At 43.9% G+C, this 27,808-nt stretch overlaps 2 protein-coding genes across 7 annotated transcripts in view; one reads left to right on the forward strand and one right to left on the reverse strand.

Moving 5' to 3' along the window:
• LOC133370523 (galectin-4-like) overlaps window positions 1-18,092 on the reverse strand; it is a 59,156-nt gene extending 41,064 nt beyond the window's left edge. For both annotated transcript variants that reach the window (XM_061596966.1, XM_061596963.1), the window contains exons 1-2: window positions 17,908-18,092; window positions 1,299-1,376 (exon numbers count right to left, since the gene is read on the reverse strand). The gene's annotated coding sequence lies outside the window, so the exon portion shown is untranslated. The remainder of the gene's footprint in view (window positions 1-1,298; window positions 1,377-17,907) is intronic.
• NKPD1 (NTPase KAP family P-loop domain containing 1) lies at window positions 4,366-27,183 on the forward strand. Of its 5 annotated transcripts, none has more exons than XM_061596959.1 (5): window positions 4,366-4,560; window positions 16,841-17,052; window positions 18,730-18,904; window positions 23,276-23,407; window positions 24,625-27,183. In XM_061596959.1, the coding sequence occupies exons 2-5, from the start codon at window positions 17,017-17,019 to the stop codon at window positions 26,277-26,279; spliced, it is 1,998 nt and encodes a 665-aa protein (XP_061452943.1). In that variant the 5' UTR covers window positions 4,366-4,560; window positions 16,841-17,016; the 3' UTR covers window positions 26,280-27,183. The 5 variants fall into 5 exon arrangements, with proteins under 5 accessions (XP_061452943.1, XP_061452942.1, XP_061452944.1 ...); XM_061596960.1 differs by lacking the exon at window positions 4,366-4,560 and adding an exon at window positions 9,530-9,666; XM_061596958.1 differs by lacking the exon at window positions 16,841-17,052.
• Window positions 27,184-27,808: the final 625 nt, after the last annotated feature.

The following is a 27,808-nucleotide window of genomic DNA, read 5'->3' on the forward strand; positions in this document are numbered from 1 at the left end:
TTCTTGCAATGAGGAAAGTGACAGGGAAATGCACTGAAGAGTGTGGCATTAACAAATGATTGACGGGAACACATATAAACACAAGCAAACCAGGATGAATGCTCATTGTCGTAAAACCTCTCCACAAATAAATCAGGATTAATGCTCCATAAAGACCAGACATTGTCCAACCTCCAGGTAAACTTTATGCAAGCAAATCAGGACAAATGCTCAATAAGTGGGTTGTTTCTTCTGAAAATCATAGCCCTTCAGCTGCTTTTCTCCTTCCCAGGGAGATCCTAATCTAAGGGGGCAATTTTCAGTCAAGTTCCACTGAAACCAATAGGATTTACATTTGCCTTTTTTGCAGCCACATCACATGACTGGCTTATCTACAGCTTGTGATCAACAACAATTCCAATATCTTTTTCGCATGTAGTATTACTGAACCAAGTATCTCCCATCTTATAACTGTGCATTTAATTTCTTTTTCCTAAGTGTAGAACTTTGCACTTATCCCTGTGAAATTTCATTCTGCAATCCTACCCACATCTCCTCAGAAGAAGTAAGTACCGATTAATTAATTTGAGCTTACTCCCAGGTAAGTGGGGTTTGGATTGCAGCATTAGCCTGCTAATCATAATGTCCCTGGAGGTGATTCCCTATATGTACCAGCCAGATGAAGAACAAGGCTTTATGTTAGTACCAGGTAAGTTCACCACCTGCTTCTACCACATCCTCCTCCTACATATGGGCATGTTCCTGTTGATTCCATGAGTCAAATCTGCAACTTCCCCTTCCTTTGACAACTCCTATAAGCCAGCAAAACAGGGCATTTGGGAGAGATCAGCCATAAAGTGGTGCTTTTGGAAAATGAAGGATGGAGCGCTCTGGCTGGAGTGTTGTGTAAGGTACTTTTTTTTTTTTAATACAATCTCTGTGGTCCACCAATATGTTTTACACTTACAAGAGTAAGTACTCAGGCTCTCTTAACAGTGAAAGCATAATACGACTGGAATATTGTCATGGCAGAAAAGTTGACTTTTACACTGATGTTAGCCAAGGGAAAGCTAAACCTATAAACTTTTTCATGGTTTTGCACTCTTTTACAGACTACATCAAGACTCACGAAAACACACTGGATATGTGTCACAGGCTTTTCTTCAACTTTGGGACACAGCCTGATACTTTCCTGAAACAGGATACAAAGGATTTAATGCTTTTAAGTTTGAATGTATGAAGCTCAATCGTTACTGTATTTGGGTACATTCAGTGAACCTTTGGGGACTGGGATGGAGGGGTGTTACGACCTTACTTACCTCAGTTAGACTTCCCTTTAATGGAATCTATGGCATTCTTTTGTTGAATTTTGTCTGATGTCCTGTGCATTTTTTCCCCTCAAAATAAAAACATATATTAAAAAACCCCACTGATGGCATAACTAACCAACCTGTGTTAAATGATTCTAAGCATTCTATTATTGCTTAAGGACACAATTATTATTGCTCTCAATCAAACCTTCCAAGGATTATTTGGAAGAACCTCAGCAACCAGCAGGTGCTAGAAACTGCCCACAGGTCCACAAGTGAAGCCCGATGTACCTTCCACCTCTGATGTAAAGAAGTAAAACACTTTCAGAGCTTGGAAAAGTTACTTTTTTGAACTACAACTCCCATCAGCCCCAGCCAGCATGGCCACTGGGTTGGGCTGATGGGAGTTGTAGTTCAAAAAAGTAACTTTTCCAAGCTCTGCTTTTTTTTACTTCAATGACCCTAGGCAAAAAGGGACAAGGGGGAATTTCAGCACATGTAATTTGGCACTAAGAAAACTTGAATGTTACATCAAATGCTTTTTGTATTTACCGTGACTTTAAAAAAATAGCAGGTGTGGGGGCAGTGGGGAGGAGATAATCAGGATTGGGACCGCTGGGAGTGGTGGTGGTAACACTTTTCTTCCCACCGCAGCCCCTTTCAAAAACCACTTGCTTGCCTTCTGCAGCTGCTATTTGTATTGGGAGGAAAGTTCCCACTAGTGAAACTCTCACTCATCATAGTCCTAATCTCAGTCTACACCCCCCCAACCCCTAGGCCCACTATTTTGGTTATATAAAATTAGTCGTGTTAAATGAAAAAAGAGAGAAAGAAAGACAAAGTAACTGAATTTGACCCTTAGTCCTGCAGGACAAGCTTTGCCTGTTGAAATTCCTTTTCCCAGACAGTTATTATAAAGGTACAGGAACCCCTCATGTTCTATTTTTTTTTAATTTATTCCATTTAATTGCCCTACTTATGGCCCGCTACATACTAATCTGGGCATGGGCATAAGGCAGTTTACAGTCTCCCTAACAGGCAAAAGAAGACTGACACATAGCAGGGATATTGTCGATGGTATGTAAGAGAGACATAGAGAGAGGGTCAGAAGGCAGTGGGAAAAGTAAGGGAGGTAAGACCAAGGTGGTTCTGGAAAAGCCTTGGGATTTGTTCTTAGGCTGAAATAAATTTCCCTTGGCACACAATCTAAGGCATTTCTAATAGAAACATTTGCCCATATGCTTAGTTGCTGAGCTGCAGCAAAGGCTTGCACACTGATCATTTTTGGGTGACAATGCTATGTTTTTAGTACTTAAAAGTTTTCCCAGTAGCATTAGCATAATGCTTCTTGCTTCCCAATTCCCCAAGTAGTGAGAAGTCCACAGCCCGTAAATGAACATTAAGGTTGGTTTATCAAACCCCTGACTCCCATTGGACAAAATCAGAGTAGTGCAAGGGTGCCTTCAGAGTGTCCCTATTTGAGGGAGGGACCCACCTGGCAAATTCAGGTGGTGCAATTAAAGTGGATTTGGGCTCTTGCTCAACAAACTTGCTTCAAAAGAGTCTGAACTTTTTGTGGTAAGGAAAGTGATGAGAAAATGCACTGGAAAGTGCGGGATAACAATTGCTCAATTCGACATAGTATAATGTCCCTGCAAACAAATCAGAATGAATACTCAGTAAGCAATCGACATTGTATAACATCCCCTCAGACTTCGTGCAAACAAATAGGAAGGAATGCTCAATAAACAGGTTGTCTGGGAGCAGGGCTGGCCCCAGGCATGCCCTTGGGCACCAGCCTGCCCTGGGCCCCAGCACCTGCACGCACGCCCCACCTACCTACCTACCAGGCAGGCAGAGGAGTGGGAGGTTAGGCGGGCAGGCAAGCGGGCGGGCAGGCAAGCGGGCGGGCGGGTGAGGGGACAGGCCAGCGGGCAGGCAAGCGAGTGAGTGGGTGAGCGGGTGGGGGGACAGGCTGGTGGGCAAGTGGAGGGACAGGCTGGCAGACGGGCGAGCGAGTGGGCGGGCAGTCTGGGCAGGGGGGAGGGCAAGTGAGCAGGCAGGGGGAGGGCGAGCAAGGGAACTGGTGGGGGCAAAGGGCGAGCAAGGGAGCGAGCGGGCAGGGAGGAGGAGAGTGAGTGAGCGGGCGCGGGCACGTGCAGGTGGGCTGGCGAGTGGGTGGGCAGCTCCCTCCCTGCAATCTGCAACAGGGTCTGCCACGGAAGGGGAGCGCTACTCCCCCACCATAATGAGGGCCCTTGTGGGCTGTGGGGCCCTCAGCTGGGGCCCCACCAGGCCACCCTTTGGAGCCGGCCCTGTCTGGGAGTAATCAAGAATACTCAACTCATGACAATACATTTTGAGATAAATTTTGATTCAGAAAAGGGCATTTTTATATACAGGGCAGATAATCTTTGGACACTGATCTCAGTCAGGAACTTGGTGGGACACAGGCAGATTCTCTGTTTGGGACCATTAGAGTTTCCTTTTTTTTCTGTCTGTGCTCCTGTGCCTTTAGAAGCTGCCTGGCATGCAAAAATTCAACAGGTGAAGCTTTTCCTAGCATAAAGATAAAAGGACAAGTAAAACTTCACCTGTTACATTCCTGCATGCCAGACTATTGCTAAAGCGTACGGAGAGAGCTAGTGAACAAACCCTGGCCAAACCGTTCATGTCAAGCAGCTCAGCCCATGGGAACCTGTACATCCTACTCATAATTTTGAATTAGCTGCTCACAGTTATTTCAATATTTCTTGCATCTGCTCCTGGACACTGAAAGAAAAAAAGTATCCCTTGCTGATATGACAAGTAAAAAATGTGAGTCTCTGGTCTCTGAATCAGTGAAATAAATGTTGCCTTCCTGACTCACATGTGAAGGAAGGAAGGAGATTGTTTCTTCCCCTCCACTTCTGCAAGCATTTAACTCTATCTCTTGCCTAGCTTGAATTTCTACTTAACACCAAGTAATTATTATTTTGATTAGACAAGCTTCCACTTTTAATGCAGCTCAGGTTGTTAGTCAGAGCATTCCACCCCCTGCACATTCAAGGTAGAAACCAAAGGCATGCGAGGGATTAAAAGAAAGAAGCTAGCTGGATTTCTGGCATGTGTGCCTGTGAGACGACAGAGAAGGAGCATACAAGAGGAGCTGGGAAAGGGGGAATATCTATGAGGACAGGAGGAGGACAGCAAGAGCAAGGACAGAGCCACTTCACAGAGGCCCAAAATGCATTCTGAGGCCCAGAAAACGAAAATGGAGGAGAACACAAAGGTAGGAACCCTGCAGCTTTTCTGGACTTTTATCGCAGAAGACCTTAGACCAATCTTTGCCAACCTCGCACCCTCCAGATGTTTTGGCCATGCTGACTGGGGCTGAAGAGAGTTGTAGTCCAAAACATGTGCAGGGTGCCAGGTTGGCAAAGGCTGTTTAGAAGGGTGATTTCCATACTCAGTGCCAGGGTAAGCCAGCAGTGGGTGGGTTACAGACAATCATGTCTCATCTTTGAGATATATCCCTCAGTAGGAAAAATCGTTGAACAGTAGGCTATAAATGGTCAAATATGTAATAAGATTAACATCTCAGCAGATAATAACTTGAAAGGTTTATTGGGGAAGATTTGAAATGGGAAATGGACTGCCTTCAAGTCGATTCCGACTTATGGCGAACCTATGAATAGTGTTTTCATGGTAAGCGGTATTCAGAGGGGGTTTTACCATTGCCTCCCTCTGAGGCTGAGAGGCAGCGACTGGCCCAAGGTCACCCAGTGAGCTTCATGGCTGTGTGGGGATTCGAACCCGAAATTCCAATAAATAAGACAGATAAAAGTAGCTTCCCAAAAGAAATCTGATACTGAAGAGTTGCAGGCAGTTGACAGTTTAATACTGAATGTGTTTCAAGAATGAATAATTGATATTGCTGCTTGTTTACAGGTGAAATGTTCCTCCTCATTAGATTAAAATTAATAGGTGTTTGAACTGCACTTGGTGCTTTAGTATTGAATGTAATGTGCCCACGAACAGTTTACTGTTATTTAATTCCTAAGTACCACTTGGCCCTATTTAGACTCTGGGTTTCATCCCCATGCCCTGTGAGCTGAGTTCTGCTCATGCAATGGAACTTGTACATTTCCTCACCTCCCCCATTCACCTCCCCAATCCTCCGGAGCTGATTTTGAGAGTGTGCAGAGTATGAATGGGCAAGGAATGCAATTCAGTTTGCATTTCAAGCCAAATCTATCAAATGTTCACTTTCCAAAACGATATGAAAACCAAAACAGAGCCATCCTTCAAAATTCCAGCCAAACAATGTTTACAGAAATGCATGCATTAAAGGAAAGTGTGCCTAAAAATGAATATATGAGGGAGAAGAACATACAAAAAGGCATTATTTGACGAGAATGTTTACAGCAGTCACAACTGCCTACAAAAATGTGTTTATTAGAAGAAATTTGCACTAAAATGCCGGAGAATTTTCATGAGGATTTAAAAAAAACACACAACCAAATTTCTGATACCTGCCTGTGTGGATAGTGCTGTTAAATTGCAGGTGGGGGGACCTGTAGCCCTCCAGATGTTGCTGGGCTTCAACCCCCATCCGCCCCAACCAGAATGAATCAATGGCTAGGGATGATGCAAGTTGGAGTCCAGCTATATCGCTTGTGGGCCACCGGTTCCTCATCCCTGCCTTATATGATTAAGTCACTAGGTGGCACTAAAGGGATGATTATGGACAGCTTTAAAACGGGATTAGACAAATTTGTGGAGGATAAGGCGTTCAGTGGCTACCAGTCATGATAGCCATATGCAGCCTCCAGTATCAGAAACAGTCTTTATTTATTAAGAATATTTATAAATCGCTATTTGGAGTTTATAGGTAATATAAATGAATGCATTACTGGGACTCTGCAGCACATGGCAAGAGCAATCAGGAAGCGTCGGTGCCAGGCGCCAAATCTGAAGGCCAGGTTCCCATTCCAGGTTCTGATGCTGATTACTGCTGGGACCTCAAGCAAACACTCAAAGGCTGTTCACAACACTTCTTACTTTCTTAGGCTACATGCACAGTAGTGTCCTTAAAAAGCAGCAAGGGCATTTTACTCTGGGCGCAGTATGAAACAAACCTGCACCAGGCTGTATACATTCAATGCCTTTTTATCGTATTGACTCTGTGTACACACCAAGGGATGGAGCAGGGCAGTGATGACCAAACAGTTTTGAAATCCACAAGACAGCCAACTTGTCTCTCTCCCCTCGCAGTTACTCGCTTGTGTCATTTCTGGATGTCCCTGCATCTCGCTTTTAGGGGAAGGGAGAAAAGCAACGCTCTGTTGCTTTATAGCTTGTGACTAGATGCTCTCTTCTCCAAAAGTTTTACAGTAAAAAAAGGTGGCAGCTGAAGAGGTGAGATGCTTTTGGAGCCTCTGAGGAAATCAGAAGGCAAACAGGAGTGGACATGTGTGAAGGGAGCTGTTGTGTCCTCTCCCCCGCCACCCGAAGCCTCCATGCTCCCGGGTGTGTGCTGGCAAGGTGTCCCGCATGGCTCCCCCTGCCTCTGGGAGCTGTGGGGAAAGCACAAGGCACCTCCAGCCCCAGTCCCTTTTCTCCCACCACCTCCTTTCCTTCCACTTCCACCAAACAGTTTTGAAGTCCATGTGAAGCTGGTTTAAAGGGAAAACACACCCGATCTCTAATGGTAGAGAGAGACACACTTACTGTTCTGCCAGTTCCAGTGCGTCACCATCTCTATTTTCTGAAAATGGAGGCACATGATACTGGTTAAAACCTGGCCTTTTTTCCCTGTAAAACCTGGTGGAAGCAGCCCAAGTGCGTCTTTTGTTTTTTAAAAATTTGCTTCAGACAAATTTTGCAACTGATCGGCAGATCAACCAGTTCCCCCTCCAGGTGTGGCCAATGGAAACACTTGGCTGTTGGCGACTAGTGTGCTCACAGCCTAAAATCCCAGATTTTGAGTAAAAAGGGGCAGAGTCTGACTGACGTCATGGGTCCTCAGATTCACAACACAGAGGTGGAGATGCGTCGAAACCAGCATAACTGCAAGTGTGTCTTTTCCCTTAGCTGATTAGTTGTCCTTTAACTAGAATTGGCAGCGATTCCTTACCTAGACAGGTTCTCTCATCTTCCAGCTGAAAAAGTACTACAAAAGATGTATTTCAGCTTATATAAATGTATGGAAAATTAATCTATCAACAGGTAGGAAGGAAACGTCCACACTCAGAAGCACTTGCATGTGAGATATTAGGGACTAGAGGCCATAGCCGATAACTGACTTGTCACAAGGACCTCTCAGCAAGGTCAGAGAGACTGGCTGCATACACACCATACATTTAAAGCACATTACTTCCTCAACGAATCCTGGGAACTGTAGTTTACCCTTCACAGAACTACAGTTCCCAGCACATTTAACAAACTACAGTTCCTAGAAGTGGGTTAGGTTTTATTATCATTGTTTGAGATTTTTTAATGCTGTAATGTATTGTATGTTTTTATGTTGTATGTCGCCCAGAGTGGCTGGATAACCAGCTAGATGGGCGACTAATAAATAAATAAATAAATAAATTCTTGGGGAGGAGTGTGTGCTTTGAATGTGCTTTAAAGGTGTGGTGTGTAGTATACGCAGCTGCTGTGTGATGCCTCCAACCTGGCTAGCCCTTTTCTCCAGGGTCTTTGGGGCCCACTCTCGCCTGCCATCAGGGGTGTCACGCAGGACTGCTGCATGATTCCACCCCATGCCAAGTGAAGGTGAGCAACACAGACCCATATGTTTCAGGTCATAGGCAATTATTCATATTTTCTACAGATGGATGGATATTACAGCTTTTCTGAAATCTGTAGATTCCCTTAATAAATAATGAAGTTATCCCAAGTAACTCCTCAAATACTTTTTAAAATTATTTTAACTAAATACTTCCTTCCCAAATTTAAATACTGCTTGGTTTCAAAGAAAAATATATCAAAGTGCTTTACAATAAGCGTAAAACAACAAAGGTAAGTACAATATACTATTAATGATTAATGCACATGTTTAGCAGCACAATTCTATGCATGTTTACTCAGAGGTCAGGTCTTCTGTGGTCATTGGGGCATACTCGCTAACAAGTGTATTTAGGACGGCAACCTATTTATCAATGAATCAAGAATTGAAACTTACGTAGTACATTATAACACTTTAATACATTTATGTGCATTACAATGCTGTTCTCAGGAATTCAGCAGTGGCCAGCCATGTTCCAGCTATACTCATAAGTTCAGTTTGCACATAAGACTAAGCCAAACTATGGCTAAGCACGAATGAGCAAGTGTTTTCTAAATGGTGAGTATTTAGAAAATTGCAGGCACTTCACTACCCTCAAGTGCTATGCTGGTGCACTACAAGGAGCTAAGCCATGGTTTGGCTAGCGTTACGACTCAACCCAGGTTCGTGGTTTGTCTTCCCCAAACAAACCATACTTAGTAAGCCAAGAACCATGGTTACAGCTCATTGTTTGCCTTGAAGTTAGATAAACTACAAGCCCAGGTTTGTACATAATGCTAAGCCAAACCATGGCTTAGTTCTCAGCAGCATGGCTGCAGCGAGGCAGGGAAAGTGGCCGTGATTTTCTAAATGTGCACCATCATGCTTGCTTTACACGCTAAGCCATAGTTTGGCTTAGTATTACGTGTGACCTAGGGCATAGCAAACCGATCACACTTAAAAACTTTGTGCTAAAAAACACATCCATCCAGTTCAACAGGGCTTGGGTGAGGATTCCCAGATTCATGCCCGCATTGCCAGGACATGTGTCCAAGGCTGTCTATGTGCATGGATTTTCTCATGATGGATCAAGGCATCCATGTTTACATTCCAAACTATAGGGAGACCTAATGAAAATTAGTTACTTTTTTAAAAAAAGATGCCAATATAGCTATATATGAGAGGTTGAAATAATTGCAGAATTTGGCAAATGCCCTCTGGTTTCCTGCCCTCTGGCATCATGGCACCTCCTTGAACCTTGTGTATCTTACTGGCATGCCTGGGTCAGAGCCTACCCCACGTTCTCCTCGCCTTTCACAACCCGGCACGAGAAAACAGGTCAGGGGAGGTTTGAGGGAGCTACTGTAATCCTGGCTTTGAGAAAAGGGGTGGAGGCTATGAGGCAGGAATGTTCCCCAACAACTTGCCGCCTTCTGAAGAACAAGGAAGGATCCTCAGGGGAATAAAACACAACCATTCCATCCCAGAGCAGCAAATGCGTCTAGAGCAGAGAACTCAAGCTAGCTGGCACTTTGAGTACTGAACCTACAGTGAGTAGAGAAGAATGTTTAGACCCTGAGAAAGGTTGGCCCTGCTGTCATCAAAAGGCCTCTGATGTAATCTTGGGTAAGTCTGATTATCTTCTGGGTTTATGCCTGTAAAATGGAGATTTGGAAGGACCTCAGAGACATAGGTTACTGCGCATGCCCTTTGTGTGAAAACAGACAGCTATTTAAGCAAGGCATAATTTACCAAAGTGTGAGTGTACTTGGAAAGCCAAGGGCTGGCCCTACCATTAAGCATGGGGATGCGCCCCATCTCAGGCAGCAGATTGGGGAGGGTACCATTCAGAAAAGGCAGCAAATTGTTAATTATTCAGTGTATTATATTTTTACCAATCCATGGGAGTTACAAATTTTCACCCAACTGTGACCCTGGTCACCAGTTTAGGGTGCTGCTATCGGCAAAAAGGTTTTTTGATGCGGGGTGCCCACACGGAGAAGTAGATTCTCCAACTGCAGCTCCCTAAACCGGTGAGCAAAGTCAGAACTGGGTGAATGCGGATGACATAGGGTAGAAACATACTCACTGTTCTGCTGGTTCCAGTGTGTCTCCACCTCTCTCTTCTGAAAACAGGGGCACACGACACTAGTCAAACCCTGCCCCCTTTCACTGTAAAACCTGGTGGGAGCAGCTTGAGTTTAGTTTTTTTTTTTTAAATCAGCTTCAAAAAGATTTTGCAACTGATTGGCAGATCAACCTGTTCCCCTCCAGGTGTGGCTAATGGAAACACTTTGATTTGGCGATTAGTATGTTCGCAGCCATAGTGGGCTAATGTGGAGGCCTTCTCCATCCCTGTCAGGTTGTATATACACCATAAATTTAAAGCACATGACTTCCCCGTACAAAACCTGGGAACTGTAGTTTGTTAAGAGTGCTGGGAATTGTAGCTCTGTAGAGGTAAATTACAATTCCCATAATTCTTTGGGGGAAGTCATGTGCTTTAAATGTGTTATGTGTACACAACCTCGGTCTCTGCATGCAGAGCAGGGTTATGTTACAGAGTGCTGGGGTTAAAGGCACTAGTGAAGACAAAATAAGGGTAAATCAGCAGAGACATTAGGAATAAGCAGGAACTAGCTAGAGTTACCAACATTTGGGAATTAAGAACCACCACTAATTTAATTTAATTCCGCCTTTCCCAACCTTTGGGTCCTCAGATGTTGCTGGACTACAACTCCCATCAGTCCCAGCCAGCATGGCCAATGGTCAGGAATTATGGGAACTGTAGTCCAGCAACTTCTGAGGACCCATAGGGTCGGAAACGCTGATTTTATTTATATTCAGGGCCTATCCTGCAAGACTGAAAACCGTGTTCCCAAAGATTTTTACTTCATAAAGAGAATCCTATTATCTTCCGTGTGTGGTTTGGGAACGTCCCACCACATATCAAACTTAAGAGGCAGGGTATTATTTTAACTTCCTTCCTAGGTTCCCAGAATGTCAGGTCAAGCCCCGTGTGTGTGTGTGTGTGTGTGTGTGTGTGTGTGTTGCGGTGAAAGACACACGCAGAGGTGTGAGAGAGCCAGATTTTCAAGATAGTGCTAATTCCTCACTAAGCAGCAGTATCAGACGTCTTCCCTTCCTTCCTTCCACCCACCGAGGAAGATAGACTTTGTGAGTGAGGAGGCTGGAGCCAAGCAAGAGAGCTGGCATGACGGGACAGAGGAGAAAGGGGGAAAGTTCATCTAGTCTTTATTTTGGAAAGTTATTTGTCTATTTACTGTGCATTGGGAAATCTCTTAACCAAATTTTGCATTATGGTTCCTGAATTCTGAGATCAAGGAGCAGGTTTTTGCCCATGTTTAGATGCAATTGGATACCATTTTGGTTCAAGATGATGGACAGAACCTTTCCAAACTGCACTGATTTTAACCACTCACTTCAAAACTGTGCTGATATTTTGGTTTCTTAACACTCCTGAGCAGCACTGGGTACACGGCTGTTAAGTGTTTGATATGGAGCTTTTTGAGTAAAAAATGAGGTGCCGGTACTCATATCTTGAGAAAAGTACAGTGGGTGCCAGATCTAGTACAAAGTGGCTGACATGGGCAGCAAAAAAAGAAAAGCAGTGCTGGTGAGTACTGTCACAAAAAAGCTCTGATTTTATAAAGAATAAAAAAGCACCCCTGCTTCAGTATCACTCCACTCCACAATGTGGATCCACGGCTGTACAACCATCACTACCAGCAAGAAGCTCCACACACTTACCCATCATCATGCAGATGGTCAGTGCTAGGCCAAGGCATGGTGAGGAGCAGGCATAGAAAGCAAAGCAAGTTCAAAAGGGGGGCCAGAGTCCACAGCAGGGGTGTAGTCATCCAGGCTCACAGGGGGGCATAGACCCCTTACTTTTTTGGGAGCAGGGTCCCAGCCAGGTCCCTATGTATGAGCCAATCATCATTGCAGGGGAGCACGTTAGCCACTGAGTAGAGTCCTTGTCCTTCCATGCTGATTGGAGCCAATCAGACGGAAAGGAGGTGAGTCAGCTGCTGAGAAGACTCTTCTCAGTAGCTAACTCATAGCCTCCCCTTTCATGAGGATTGGCTCCTAGGGACATCTGTGGTAGTGGAGTGTGTTCTCAGAGACAACACGGAGAGCAAGGGAGATGAGGGAAAATGAAAAAGGGCATGGCTGTGAGGGGTCATGGTGTGATTATCACGGAGGGACCCTGCACTTCTGAATTTGCCACTATGCTACCGGTCCACAGTGTTTGAGAAACACAGCCTTATTCTGAAGAGCAGAGATCACAGCAGAAGGGAGACTGGCAATAGGCTCGTGGTATGAGGGATTCCCTCTCAGGAGTCAAGCTAATAAGTTTCATCACAGTGTAGCAGAGCACCTTCAGGCTGGGTGTTGCTCTCCTCCCTGAAGTGGTCAGACTGCAGGTGGGGACTGAAGTGACTGAATGCTCTGCCTTCCTGTCACTCACACACCCCCTGGCAGGGAGAAAGCTACACTACAACTTTTCTTCCTGGCATTTAGTTCTCTTAAGTGAGGTTTTCTCCAAGCATGTCTGAGCTTTTAGTCTTGGGAGTCCGCACCTGCAATCTCAAGTAAGGTACAGACCACACCCAGACTCAGACATAGGTTTACCCCTTTGGTGAGAAGTAGGCCTAACTAACAAACTGGCCCTGCCATGCTGCCACTGGAGTCCTTTTGCCCCCTTGTCTCTGTCTCTCTTGCAACCTAGTTTATCATGCAGCATACAAAGTGCTTTACAATTCTTACCTGACTCACTCTTCACAACCTCCTTGTTAGGTAGTTTAAGTGACTTGGCCATGGCCATCTGGTAACACTATGCATTAGTAGAATGCAAGCAGGATTCCTAGGTCCAAACCTGACCCTTCTCTAAAAGTTTACTTAAAGAGGTCTACTATTTAAAAAGTTGATTAAAAAATTTTGGGAGGGGGAAGTAAGTTTAGTTCTTGGAAAACCTGCCTGTCGTAAGCTAAAAATCGTCTGCTGGCTTCAGGATATATCCATACCCTCACCTTGGCTACGTGGCCTGTGATCTCATGGAATGAACACAAATATTCTAACTGATGAAGGGAAACTGTCAACAAAACAGTATTTTTCAAACAGTGGAGCATTTGTGAGGGAAGAAAATGAAAAGCCAATTTGGGTTAGAAAACCTCTCGTAAGGTCTAGACCTAGGAAACCATACATTACTGGCAAGGGAGAATGTGAACAGGCAATATTCTTCACATGATTGAAAGCTGTAGCTGTCATGAGTGTCTGTCTGCCTTTTTAAAGATCTTATTGCAGGCACTCTTTATGCTGAGGAAAAAATATTGTGGCTATCCCATACTCCTTTTCAATCTGGAAGCAGGTAGGAACATTTCCTGTGGTCATTGTGTGTCTTCCTTACAAGCTCAGTGGTAGAGCATCTACTCTGGATCTAGAAATTCCCTGGTTCAATGCCTGACATCACCAGTTAGGGCTGGAAGAGGCCCTTGTTTTAAATGCTGGACAGCTGCTGCCAGTCAGTGTAGAGAATACTGAGCTAGATGGGCTGGCTGAGCTTCTTATATTGGCAGACCTGGGGCTGACCCATGGCTGCAGAAAATTCAGCAGATTAAGTTTTCCCAAACTAAATATGCAGCAGTGTGGTGGGGAAAGGGAAGGGGAGCTTCACTTGTTGCATTTCTGCCTGTCCTGCAGCTGTTTAAAAGCACAGGAGGCCAGCCTGAGTAACGGATAAGTCTGAGCCATTCATTGATGCAGCTTACCATCAGGTATGTAAATATACTGATGATTTTATTTATTTATTCAGAATATTTCCATACCGTTTTTCAACCATGCCAGCAGAAGAAATACAGCACAGGAGGATATAAAAGCAGGAAATTGCACCTTAATCGATAACACACAATCATTGGTAATTAAAATCTTGGCATCACATGCTGGCCCTGAAAACAGGGACACCTCATCCACAACCTTAGTCATTCTTCAAGGCTTAAAAGTTAAGAGAGTGCTTGAGGAGTGTAGCTGCCGCCTGATCTTCTGTTGTTCTGCCAGCCTGTAATGCTTCCAGCTGGTAGAGTTAATTACGCCTTTGCATCCCTTTACATCGCATGAAGCTGTTGAGGCCTGCCCCCTCTGCTCACTTAAAACTCACTCTCATTTCCTCCATCTTTTCTCTTCTCAGTATATCACATGAGCATAAGAAAAAGCCCTACTAGATTAGTCTGACAGCTCCATCAGTCCCTGTATCCTGATTCCAACAATGATCAGCTAGATTTCTTTTTTATTATTTCATTTAAGGGATGTTTTTTATTCCAGATTTCCATTTAATTTCTAAAAAATCACAAAGGTAGCTTACAATAAATTTAAAATCTATATATTTTGGAAAGTTGTTTGTTCATTACTCAATAGCAAATGTCTGTCATCACTGTGTTCTGTTTATGAGCTTCTGGGGCATCTGACTAGAGACCGCAGCTCTCCCATCTTCCTTGGAGCTGCTATATCCACACCCTAAATTTATGGCACATCCAATGCACATCGAAAGCACATGCCCTCCCCCAAAGAATCATGGGAACGGTGGTTTTTCCCACACAGCTACAAATGCCCAGCACCCTTAACAAACTACAGTTCCCATTAATCTTTGTGGGGATGTCATGTGCTTTAAATGTACATTAGATGCGCTTTGAATGTATGGTGTGGCCTGAAGGAAGGCAGAAGCAAGGGCGCATAGTATCAGCTCCTGACAGAACCATCAAGGGCCTGAGAGAAGTGTTGGGGCAGGCTCTTCCCCACCTTCCTTGGAGCTCTGTGTGGCCTGAGGGAAGGGAAAAGTGAGGGAGTCCAGGCCAGGGAGCTGGTGCTATCAGCTTCCAGTAGGTCCGAGAGGCCTCTGTAGTTTATATAATGTATTTTGGCATTTTAGAATTGTAAACCACCTTGGGTGCCTTGTCAGGAAGGCAATATATTAATCTGTGCTGGACAAAAATGGGGTGGATCTTTGACTGATCCAGCAAGGCAGTTTTTATGTCTTCCAAAATTTGTCAGAAGGAAACAAAACGTTTCTTAATCCAACCTTGGTGCCTCACAGGGCTTCGCCAGACAATTTGTGAACACGTGACCTGAGCACGGGTTACTCACAGTGTGATTGCTCCACAGGTTTTTCACTGCACAATAGCAGAGTCATTTGAATACCTAAGAAAGAAATATTCCAAGTGGTTTCCTAATCCACTAATTAATTTAGGGTACATGCAGTTTAAATAGAAAGAGACACCTCTATGAGTGTTCACAGCGCTGTAAATCTCGTTTTGTCTGGGCGTGTGGCTGTAGCAGAGCTGCAGATCCCACACTGGCGTATTATTATGCTGTTCATCTCCACTGGCTATTCGGCCTAGTCATCATTGCTCCTGTGGTTGTTGCTGCCTAGTTAGCACTACCGAGCCGTCTCTGTTGTCTTTTCGGTGCCAAGTAAAGACCTTCCTCTTTCAACAAGTCTTTTAAGTGGTGATCTTTCCTAGTCTACATCTGTAGTAGAGTTGGTTTTAGATGTTTTCATTGTCTTATTGCCTGTGTGTTTCTCAACCAGGGCTCCTTTGTTGGGAGGAAGGCCAGGATAGTGATAATAGTAGCAGTAATAGTAATAACAATAACACCACCACTTTCTCTTCCTTTCCTTCACCAGTTGGAGGAACAAACTGCCTCCAGGGCTGAGCTCAATGGTGGGGGGCACTGGCCTTCTCAGGGGTATTACAGCCCCCTCTCTGCTTTTTTTTCCCTTTAAAAACAATGAAATCTAATCTCTAGCTCTTTCATTTGTGGAGATATAAGGTAAACTGAGGAGAGCTTTGCGCATACCATGGACTGCGAAAAAGACAAATAATTGGGTGTTAGAACAAATTAAACCAGAACTGTCACTAGAAGCTAAAATGATGAAACTGAGGTGATCATACTTTGGACACATCATGAGAAGACATGATTCACTAGAAAAGACAGTAATGCTGGGAAAAAGAGAAGGTAGCAGAAAAAGAGGAAGGCCAAACAAGAGATGGATTGATTCCATAAAGGAAGCCACAGACCTGAACTTACAAGATCTGAACAGGGTGGTTCATGACAGATGCTATTGGAGGTCGCTGATTCATAGGGTTGCCATAAGTCATAATCAACTTGAAGGCACATAACATCAATGCAGTTTGGTATCTTATTTTAATCAATATGTGCATTTTTATGCACACTCTCCCCTTATACGTAGAGTGTTGTATGCGTTATTTGGTTGGAGAATTGCATTGCAAAAGTCCGAAAAATGTGAATTCAAGGACAGCTGCATTTTGGTTGGTGTCTTGTTTTGGAAAGTGGAAATCAGGTAGATTTTCGATAAAATACAAACCGAACCAAATTTCTCCCTCTACTCACAGTGCAGTGACTTCTCCTTGAGTTCTCTTTTTGTTATGTCTCTATATGGGGCAAACTGAGGGAAACGTTATCCAGCTCAAGCTCCACTTGCTGAGTTCCCAGTAATTTCAGTGGAGCATATAACAGAGAGCTTCTCTATGAATTGTGACCCGCAATTCAGAGGGGTCTTTCTTTCACTCTGCTTCCCCTTAATGACACCAGTATTTGTCATCCAAGGCCCCCCCTCTCATTGCCTTACAGGGGGGCTGCCTCTGGCTGTCTTACGCCCCTCAGATGTTTACTATGCCAAACCGTTTGGAAAGGCCTCTTTGCCTCCCGATATTTCAGAGCCTTTGCTTATTTCTCCATCCTCTCTGTTCCTCCTCTTCAGCACATATAGATTTGTGAATAAACAGATCTCTACAAAACTCCGTAAGACTCCAAGACTTGGGAAAGAAGTTAATCCTAGGACGAAGCACCCCATTTGGGGAAGAGGGAGAGGAAAATTCCAGAAGTTTCCAGATTTGTCCATAACTAGGCCAGGCCTAACTTTGCCACCCGCTCTTAATGCAGTACACTATCACATGTTTTCCTGCAGTCCAGGTACATTGCACATTCTCACCCAACCATGTTATATTCTAAGCTGCTGTTGGAGGGAGGTGGAGGTGGTGACAAAGCCGGAGAGAATCACTGCATGCTTTTTTTCCTCTCCTTGTCCCTTATGTGCGTTTTTAAACCACGTTCTCAAAATATGATTAAGGGAAGTACAGGTGGTACGTAATTTCTAAAATGAGTAATTCAAGGGGTTGGACTTGTGTCATCTGCCCTTCCTCTTAGCGCTAAGTGTGTTGGAAACTGTGGCAACCGTTGAGTGGTGAGGGGAAAGGCACTCTGCACACGCACATAGGTACCTGTCTTTATTGTAGGCCATTATTTGAGACATTTCTCTTTAAAGGGGGTATGGCCAAAATGGAATGGTTATGGCTTAAAGGAGGGGATGGGGCTCCAAGGCAAAGAACTTGTAGACCTTCCAAAAGAGATCCCCCCCTCCCCATCTGTTTATATGACTGGACCAGATTCTGCCAGGCTCCATCTATAAACTCGACAGATTCCAGCTTCTTGGCTCAGCCATCCCATTCAGATTCCATTCAGATTCCACTCCTCACCCAACTCAACACCATTTTGTCTCCTGTCCTTCTCAGAGGGCCATTGTGTGTGTTTTTTTTAATCAAAAGCTGCCTGAGTTGGGAGTAACTCCATTTTGGAAAGCTATTTTGGACAAAAGTTGATGCCCTACGCCCTCTCCCTCAAAAAGTAGATGTCACAGCAAATCCTGTTGCCATGGCCACCAACACTCCTTCCCAAAACCTCTCTTCCCCTCATACTTCACATTTTCTATTGGACCCGATTAAGCCCCTTCCAGCTGTACGATTCTATTGAAACAATCTCTATACTCACCAGTTGTGTTGCAGATATTTCTGATAATATGCCAGATTTCCTTTAGACTCACTTGGCCTTTGAGGTGGCAGCTGGGCAGAGCAGATGGGTCTTCACCCTTAGGGGACCAGATTTAGGCCCTGTGGTGTCCAGTTGCTGAACCCTCTTTTAACAGGTTCGAATTTTGTGAGCAGAATCATATGAGAAATTCTCAAGGCACTTTCCGTAGCTAGAAATGAGATGAAAGCGTGTAGCAAATTAAATTTAACTAATACTCTGATTGCTTTTTGTGATCCTTCCATTATTATAAATAAATGAATTACTAATCGATCGGGTGCCTTCCAAATGCTGCTGCTTTCCCTTGAAGCCTTTAACATATTTTGGAAAAGAAAAAAGTTCTCTCTGGTTAAAATGAAAGCCGGGTTGTTTTGACCTCTCGACTCTGTCTACCAACCACTTAATGTGTTGTGGAGTCATCTTTCTCAAGTGACTGAAATATTTGTCTTGTTAATTAGTTGTGTTGGTATGCAAGGGCAGATTTAACATTTCCTCCCCCTCATTTTTACGTCAAGTAGAACTTGGGTAAGCTCGGGAAGCTTGTCATCATTTCTGTTTGTAGGCAGAACCTGCCTGAGCAAAAGGTACACCACCTGATTGCCTTCTTGGGCTCTAAGACAATAACTTTTCCCCCCCCTCCAAAAAAAAACAAAGACTGGAGAAAGAATTACACCTGCAGAGGGATTTCCACACAACTGCTTGAAATACAATTCAAAAAAGAAATTCTCAAGGGAAGTTTCACGGTCCAAAGTAACTGGGTGAATCTTGTGTCTTTCTCTCCCACAGGATTCCATCCACCTGGGAACTCTGGTAGGTGATCCTCCTCCGGCGCCAGTGGTGATGGGTTGCTCTAATGATGAGATCACGAGGTTACATCACTCTGACGAGCCTCCTGAAGCGGGGTCCCTGTACTCCAGAGAGGGTGCCTACTTCTCAAATGCAGAACACCACTCCATGAAAGGTAGTCACAGATGCATGAGCATGACAGCTATGTTTAGGTGAATGGGAGAAAGCCAGGTTATTAATTGCATTTATTTATTGTTACCTTTATATCCCACCTTTCCTCCAAGGAACTCAGGGTGGTGCATGTGCTTCTCCCTCACCCTGCTTTATCCTCACAACAACCCTGTGAGGCAGGCATGACAGAAAGGCAGGGAGTGGCCCAAGGTCACCCAGTGAGCTTCATGGCTGTGAGGGGATTTGAACTTAGGACTGCATATACACCCTACATTTAACACACACCCCAAAGAATTCTAGGAATTGTTGTTTTCCCCTCACAGAGCTACAGTTCCCAGCACCCTTAGGAAACTATAGCTCCCAGGATTATTGGGGGGGATGTGCTTTAAATGTGCTCAGTTCCCAGGCCAGTGGTAACTATTGCACCACACTGGCTCTTCATTAAAAGGTTTTGCATCAAATCTTCTTTAAAAAATGCTAGTTCTTTTTGTTTAACTCTTGAATGTAAACAACACAGGGAAGATACACACAGAACAAGCAACATCCAACACCACAATGACCAAAATAAAAAAAACTGATCAGCTTCAAAAGACTATCAGAGGTCAGATCTGAGTAAGAATTATTTTAAAATGTATCTTCTGATTATTAAATCCAAGCATCGCAGGTCTTCTGTCACTGGTGTTTTGGACCAAGATGTATATCACTCTGCTACTTTCTTTGGATGTCTAACAACAGTTTTCTAAAACAAAGGCTGGGAAAAGTTATACTTGCAGTAGGTTTTCTACTCACCGCTTAAATTACACATTTAAAAAATCAGTTCTCAGGTTATCTGCCAATTATAACTTCTCTTTTGTTCCAGCAAACAATTCCTGTAAGTGGGATGTTAATGAGTGCTTACTTCTGAAACTTGTTTGAATACAATTAGCATAAAGTGCCAAGCCTTTCTAATCCATGCTTTGTTTGAAGGCTTCTCCTTTAAAAAAAAAATACTTTGTTAACTTGTTATCAAAGCAGCCATAATGCTTGTTGCAAACTAAATTGCTGTGTTTCATTTTGTTTCCTGATCTGGCCCTTCAGGTTATTAAACAAAGTAGACTCAGGGATTAGTCACTAAATCTGACTCTGTTGCCTTTTTAACAGTTAGACCATTCTCTTTGCATATTGCTTTCCCTAGAATAATTGCCTGGCACCTTCAACAATTCCCTATTATACTAGGAAACAAGTTTTTAAATCTAGCACAGATATAATACCCTTGGGAGTAATATCTTTTTAGCAATAACAATAAAAGCAGCACCATTTTACAAATGTAAAGCCATGGAAATTCTTGTTCTTAAATCCACTTGCAATTTCATTTTATTTTTGCTTCCATAAACCCCTTAGTAATCAACACATTTTTGAAGCAAGCCCTTTATTTGAATTCAGAGTTTTAATTAAACATTCAAATTTTGATCAAATTCCTAGTTATTTGGATACTATGAATCCTAGACATTCCTTATGTGAAGACACTGAAAGAAAGAAGGATGCACCAGCAATCTGTTTTACACCTTTTTCCAGATTAAAAAAAAACACAGCAACAACTATGGATGGAAAGATCTGTCAGTTTCAGTCCTCTGTTTCTTATTTCTGCAGCAGTTTGCATTTCTGCAGCACTTTAGTGGAAATTTCTCCCAATAGATTTGTGTTTATTCTGATTAGCAAGCTAGCTAAATGTGGGCTGGATGGAATAACTATCAGGTGTATCCACAGCTGGCTGCAGAATCATACTCAAAGACTGTGTATATTAATGGTTGAATAATTGCATTGCAAAATTCAGATAAATGCAAATTTCAAAAGATGTCTGTGTTTCAGTTCTAACATCATTTTGGAAAGTGTAAATTTTATTGATTTGGCTTTAAATCCAAACTGAATTGAATTTCTCCCCCATCCTTTGCAACAACTAAGACCCAGGTCTCACTGGTCAACCTGTATCTCATGTTATACTACTTCAGACTGCAAACAGGGGTTCATATAAATAAATGCTCCTCCATAGAAAACAATTCCCTGCACAAAGAAACCTAGACTAGTTTTTCCCCTGACACGCTAATGTTCTGTGTGCAGGGTATTTTTGGTATGAAGGAGCATTCAATACAGTGAACCCCCTCCTGAAGTCTGAAATGGTATAGTCCAGGCACAGAGTTGATCCCCTCAGCCTGCACTAATTGTTCAACAACTGATTCCTTGTGGGAAAATACTGGAGGAAACAGAACTGGGGGTGTTATTTTTTTATTCTCACAACAACCCTGTGAGGTATGTTAGGCTGAGATGTTGTTTGTGGTCCAAGGTCACCTAGTGAGCATCATGACTGGGCCAGGGGAGGAATTTGTTCTGATTTGTTTCTGGGGACGTTACACATCTTTCCATGAATCATTAGTTCATCCCACACTTTCCAGTACATTTCCCTGTCACTTTCCTAATAGGAAAAAGTCAGTGTTTCATTTTTGTAAGTGTTTTTGTTGTGGTAAGGCGAGAGCTCTTTAATTCACTGGAATTGCGCAAAACTAAATTTTCAGTTTCCACTGGAATCCTCCCTGTCTTACACTGACAGTCTGGAGGCGTCCTTCATCGTGATGCTGAATTTTGGACTAGGAATGGTCTAACCACACATCCCTTCCTCACAGATCTCGTGTTGTTTACTTGCAAATGCAAGCTGAACTCCACCTATGGTAACGCAATCTAATTATGCTGAAGAGATTAAACAGTGCTGAGTCAAGGCGTGTCTAATGATGGAGGGACTTTTTACCTCCCTTTAAAGCTTACCAGAGTTTCCCGTTCAGTCACTGAATATGTAAATAAAAAGATGGAGGGTGCTCTTTGCTCCTGGGGCAGACGGTAGCTGTGAGTTCCACAGGGTAATTATCTTGTTATTCTCTGATTATTGGGGTTTTGGTTTTTCTTCTAAGAACAGAGGCCCTTTAAGAGATCATTCCTTCACATTGATTTTTGGGCAGAGTAACTAGCATGGATAGGACAGGGTTAGGATTGTATCCAATGTAGCGCTACGTGACGTGTTCTGCAAGTGTAAGGATGTAAAGGTGCTGCTGCAAACCATATAAACTGTGACCACAAAGGCAGACCATTGGTCCATCTACTTCAGTGTTGTCTCTACTGACTGATAGCTGCTGTTTCAGGCAGGAGCGTCTCCCATCCCTACTTGGAGATACCAGGGATTGAATCTGGGTAATTCTGCATGCAAGGCAGATGCTCTGCCACTCAGCTACGGCTATGCACTTGCAGAATGGAGCTTCCCTCCCTCCTCACATGCACCCCACACCCTCCCCAAATCTGCTCTGGAGGGACAGATTTAGAGGGTGTGCAGGAGGAGGAGACAGGGTAAACTCTGTTGTGCAAGCAGATGTCCTTAGTTACTTGGATACCACATAGTATATCCAATATTCCTAAAACAAATTAATTTACTAATCTCTTTCCTTTCTTCGTCTTTCAACAAAGCATCCAGGCAAAGAGGCTACATAGTATCATTGGTGTGCTTGTTCTGGCTTAGCCATTATGGCCTCCTTTAGCCCAAAGGCCTGAAGCTGGCTAAATGAGGAAGACGCAAGCTCTTATGGATGTAGCCTTACTCATAAAGAGCACAACCACCATTTTACTGAACTGAGAGTCAAATAAGAATCTGAAAGTAAAACTGCAAATCAGGTTAAGATCTAAAGAAACATCACAGATCTGCCACTTTAGATCCCTGGGAGATGGGGAGTGGTTATCTTCCAGTGTCAATTTTGACAGTATTCCCTTAACAATGTCACTAGCAACTTGGTAAGCTTTGCAAGACATGAGCTGCCAGATGAAACTAGAGCTCCTTGCTGGAGGTCTATTCTTCTGTCTCTCCCCCCCCAGAGTAAATAACTGCTTTGGGAGGGGGCAGTTTTAATCCCCCACTTTTCCTAGAACTGGAGCCCCATTCAGATTCCACTTTCTACCCCCACTCCACAGCTGCTATTAAAAACTTAAAACAGGCTGTCCAAGCCTGTCGCTATTTTCAAGTGGGATTCAATTTTGTATCGGCAAATTCAGACTATGCAGTCAAAGTTGATTTGGTGCTCTTGTGGAACAAACCCCATCCCAAACCAGACTTTTTGCAGTAAGGAAAGTGACAGGAGAATGCGCAGGACAGTGTGGGATAGCAACAGCTTGATGCAACATCATCTAACCTCCCTGTAAACATATTAGAATGACACCATCTAATCTCCTGACAAACTTTGTACAAACAAATCAGGATGAATGCTCAATAAACAGGTTGTCTGGAAGCTGCCTGCATCTCTCCTGCTGTCACCTCTATACTGGGCAGCAGTTTATGGATACAATGTATTTTCCCTCTCCTCAGATATCCTGACGGAAGATGAGATTTACTGCTGCTCCCTTTCCAAGACGCTGTGCCACACCTCCACGCCAGTCACTGTGGGCTTCTACTCGCCCTGTGGAACCCGCCTCCACTCACTGCTTGATCAAATTGCAGGTCAGGTCAAGACAAAAAAAAAATCAATGTGGGGGGGGGATCCAAACTATTGTTGCAGATGCGTATTCAGAGATATTAGGGAGTAAGGCCCACTAATGCAACCCGAAATGGATCCTTGCCATAAACTGGCCTTTGGCTCTGCCCCTTCCCCATGTGATAGGCATTTTATAAGTTCCTATAAGATAGTTGTATGGGTGTATTGCTCATTAGTCAATCAGGCTCTTTGAATACAGATAATAAAAACAACAGCAAAAAAGGGACATACAAAATGCATTAAGCCATGCTAAAATATGATTAAAAATTACCCAATGACAACTAGTTGGCGTGTATTAATATATAAATATAAATATATTACCATTTAAAATGGTAAATGTCTTCCAATTCCCTAAACCCAATTTTACAAATTTCACAGTCGTAAATGTCACATCGTTATCTGTTCTGGCCAACAGGAATAAAATGTTGCTTAATGAAGAGTTATTTCTAATCCCAACAATAAGGGGCTCAAGGTAACAGACCTTCAGATCTAAATAGAAAGTGCATTCCAATAAAAAGTATACCACATCCTCTACCTTTGGGCATCCAGTAGGGGAATATTCAGTTATCCCATACTGAGCACCATAACATCCTTTAACCTCCATCATGCATAAAGAATTCTATCTGCATTTGGTCAAAAGCCAGCTCACCTCCTATGAGCAAATAAGAGACAAATATGGGGGCCGTTTCCCAGGTGTGTGTGTGTGTGTTTGGAGGGGATCAGAACCTTTATATATATCATATTGGGGCAAAACCCAACTAGAAGTGTCATGGCGGTCAGGAAATCAACATTGATTGTCCAAAGTCCTCCTTCCCAGGCACTGTCATAACCCAAGTGAGCAAACAAAATATCCAGCTTAGAAATTAGTGCACATATCATAGCAGCCCATGAGTGCCTCTCCATGTCCTCATGTACCAATAAAACTAGGGGTGAAACCAGCTTAAAAAACCCTATCTTAAGCACACTGCCTTTCTGCAAGCTAGCACTTACGATGGCTAACCAGTCAAAATGTAAAACAATAAAACCATCATGAAATTCAGCATGAAACTTGTATACAAAACAGTGATGAGTGAAATTGTGGGGATGAGGGTTAGGAATACTTTAAGATTGAGGGAGAAGGGTCCTAAATCTCCCTAAAGTTTGGCAGACAGGCTGCTGATGTCTTTTTGTTCCCCTTTGGCAGAATGCATGCACAAGGAATCCATCCGGAGAGAGGAAAGTGAGTACCAGAGGACTCATGAGAGGCCCCGGCTGCCAGTAGGATGGAACTACCTCACCCTCCTGTGGTACCTGGTCTTCTACGAACCAGTCATCACAGAGGTCCACCTCAGAAGGAAGAACATAGACTTCATCTTCCTAAGATTCAGCGCCTGGCAATATGCCGGCAGTGACAAGCTGTGGGCTGGGCTGGTCACCACCTTGTGCGACCACATCCGCCACTACTTTGGGCCTCTGCCTCTGAGCTTCTACCATGTGATGGGGAGCAAGCCGCAATTCGCCTCTGGATTCAGTCAGAACGAGTGGAGGGTCAAAAAGAAAGTCGGCTATACAGCCGGAGGACTTGCAGCTGCCTTGGCAGGCGGTGTGGCCCTGGCCACGACTGCATACTTTGTGCCAGGGTTAAGGGATGGCAGTGTCTTGCAGATTCTTGGCACTGCCATCGCTGGTGTTTCTACTTCAGGGGCCCTCCTGACCATTGCTCCAATCATTAAGCACCTGATCATCAGCCAGAAGAAGAAGATAGAGAGTATGACCAATAATGAGAAGTTCTCCAGCCACCTGGGTTTCATGAGCTCAGTGAAGAAAGAAATTGAAATCCTGACCAACTTTGTGTATTACATGGAGATCTTTGAGCGGCGGCGGCTGAGGATCGTTTTTGAGATTACTAGCTTGGACATGTGCTACCCAGAAAGGACAATAGGGGTTCTGAATGCTATCAACACATTGCTTTCAGACATCAACGCCCCGTTCATCTTCATTCTGGTCGTGGACCCTTGCATCATTGCCTCTTGCTTAGAGCATGCCGGCTGCATGAAGGGAATGGCTGACAATGGCTACCTCTACCTCAACCGCACCGTGACGTTGCCTTTCTCCATCCCAGAAATTGGCCTCAGGTCAAAGATGCGGTTTTTGCACGAGGCTTTCCAAAGCCGGGAAGACCTGATGTACAGGATCATCACCAGAAACGTGGAAGAGGGAGTCAAAAAGGCCAAAGGTAATGAAGTGGCCTTGGCAGACATGGAGGCATCAACAGAGGTGGATCAGCACCAGATCGACGCTCAGGCTGTGCAATACATCCATGAAGCTTTCCACTGCTTGCACGACGAGTTAGACAGCCTTTACAAGTACATCCCAGACAGTATTGTCCAGATGAGGAGGATCGTCAACACCATCCCCATCACTATCAGGCTTATGACCCAGCAGCACATCTTAAGGTACACCATCTGTCCCCGGTCAGTGGCGGCCTGGATTGTCTTGGCTAACCAGTGGCCATGCCGTTTGAGTTGGATGCTGCAGTGCATGGAAGACAGGCTCCAGAACCTGCCAACCCAGGACTACGAGAAGGAGCCGATGTGGCACGTCTTCACGGAGAATTGCAAGGAACTCTTCTCCCAACACGAAGAACTTCATAACTTCATGGCCTTGGACAATGACCCAGAACTCTTCCAGAAGTTCTTGTCTTGCGACTTCCCTTTCAGTGTGCAGGATGGGAGGAAATACCTGAAGCACACAGTCAACTTGGACCACTCCATCAGGCATAAGATGGGGCAGCTGCGGTCACTGTCGTCCCTGGAAAAGGACTACAGCAAAGATGAGGCTAACTCCAGAACGGTGTAAGGCTGTGGATTTCAAGCTGTGTTCCAAGGAACCTGGTGTTTGCTGGAGGGTTATCAAATAAGATCAGTAATGGTGGACAAGCTGTTTGAGAGACCATTTTGCCTACGCCGCTCATTTATCCTTCCAATGTGGGAGCTACAGAGAGGATTATCACCTACGTTCTGAGGCACTCACTGAGTTCAGTCCAGGCTGATGGGAAGGTTGAAGAGGCCTAGCTAGTGCCTGTGTGAACTGCATGTGCATCCTAGGACCCATCCCAGAATCCTCTGGGAAATTCACAGGGTTTCATGGCATTCAGGTTATTGTAGGAAGAGTTTCCTGATGCCTGGAAAGTTTGAAAGCAATTTGCACCGGGAAAAGGGATTAGAACTATCAGATGTTGTCACATGCCACGCAATTTGAAACAATATTTTGTGTACTGGTGTAACTTATGAATACTGTGAATATAGGAAAAATTTGGATTAGAAGACATGTGCAGTGCAGCCAATGTAGGATTTAGATTCACGCGAGGAGCTGATGGAATTATTTATCTAAAAGGAAGAGGATCACAGAAGTGGAGGAGGGAAGCAATATTAATGGTGCATGATAGCTACGGCATGGCTGTGTGTAACCCACAAATGCAGAAAAAGTACAATGTGAAATGAGTAGACCCAGAAATCAGCATCATGATAACCAGACTTTTTTTTTAAGTCAAAGTTTCTAGCCCTTGTGGCTGCAAAGCAGTGTGAGGGGGAAACCTACTGAAATCTCAGAAAACAGAGGACTGTCTGCATAAGATTTCTAAGGTATGAAGGGTCAAATCAGTCTTATTTCTGGTCCATGTTACTTTTGCATCAGTTCTGTCCTGGATCTGCATTAATCTGCAATTTTAAATAAAAACTTCAGCACAAAAATGCACTTAAGTATGCAGCTTTAAATGTATTTTCTCTCCAAATACACATTTTAAAACACCTTTATACTGTTTTTGAGCTGATAACAGCATTGGACCATCCAAGAAGTGCAAAAGCTAGCTAATAGCTAAATTCTAATCTACACATTAATCCATGAGGGCATACTGAAATTTGTAAAGATTGGATTCCTCAAATAATTGCAGCAGCGGCAGCAGGAGCAGGAGCAAAAGAACCAATTATGGGAAATCAACTGTATGTTTGCATACTTTATGCAGGTTGCAGAGTTTGTGTTGCTTTGCTGCACAATTTCAATTTTTAAAAAGCAGAGCAGCACACAGGGTAGATTTATATATTGGAAAATTAAAAATAATCGCTGTATTCCCATTTAGGAAGTTAAGTCTGTAATCCTGTGCACCCACTGAAGTCAGCAGGGCTTACGTCTGAGCAGACGTGTATAGGATTGTGTTGCCTGTTAGACTGTATGGAACATCTGCACCAGTCATTGCCAACCTGGCGTCCTCCAGATGTTTTGGACTACAACTCCATTAAGTCTCACTCCCAGCCAGCACGGGGTTTGGAAGCAGAGATCTGGTGCTATATAGTGGCTAAAGCTATGTGTACATTACAGGCTTAAAATGC

The sequence above is a fragment of the Rhineura floridana genome, chromosome 15, assembly GCF_030035675.1.
Source record: "Rhineura floridana isolate rRhiFlo1 chromosome 15, rRhiFlo1.hap2, whole genome shotgun sequence".
NCBI lineage: Eukaryota > Metazoa > Chordata > Lepidosauria > Squamata > Rhineuridae > Rhineura > Rhineura floridana.

Coding starts and splice junctions, on each gene's coding strand:
- NKPD1 (XM_061596958.1), top strand. CDS start 4,516: ATGCATTCTGAGGCCCAGAAAACGAAAATGGAGGAGAACACAAAG. Junction 18,905..23,275: donor AGAACACCACTCCATGAAAG/GTAGTCACAGAT, acceptor CCCTCTCCTCAG/ATATCCTGACGGAAGATGAG. Junction 23,408..24,624: donor ACTGCTTGATCAAATTGCAG/GTCAGGTCAAGA, acceptor CCCCTTTGGCAG/AATGCATGCACAAGGAATCC.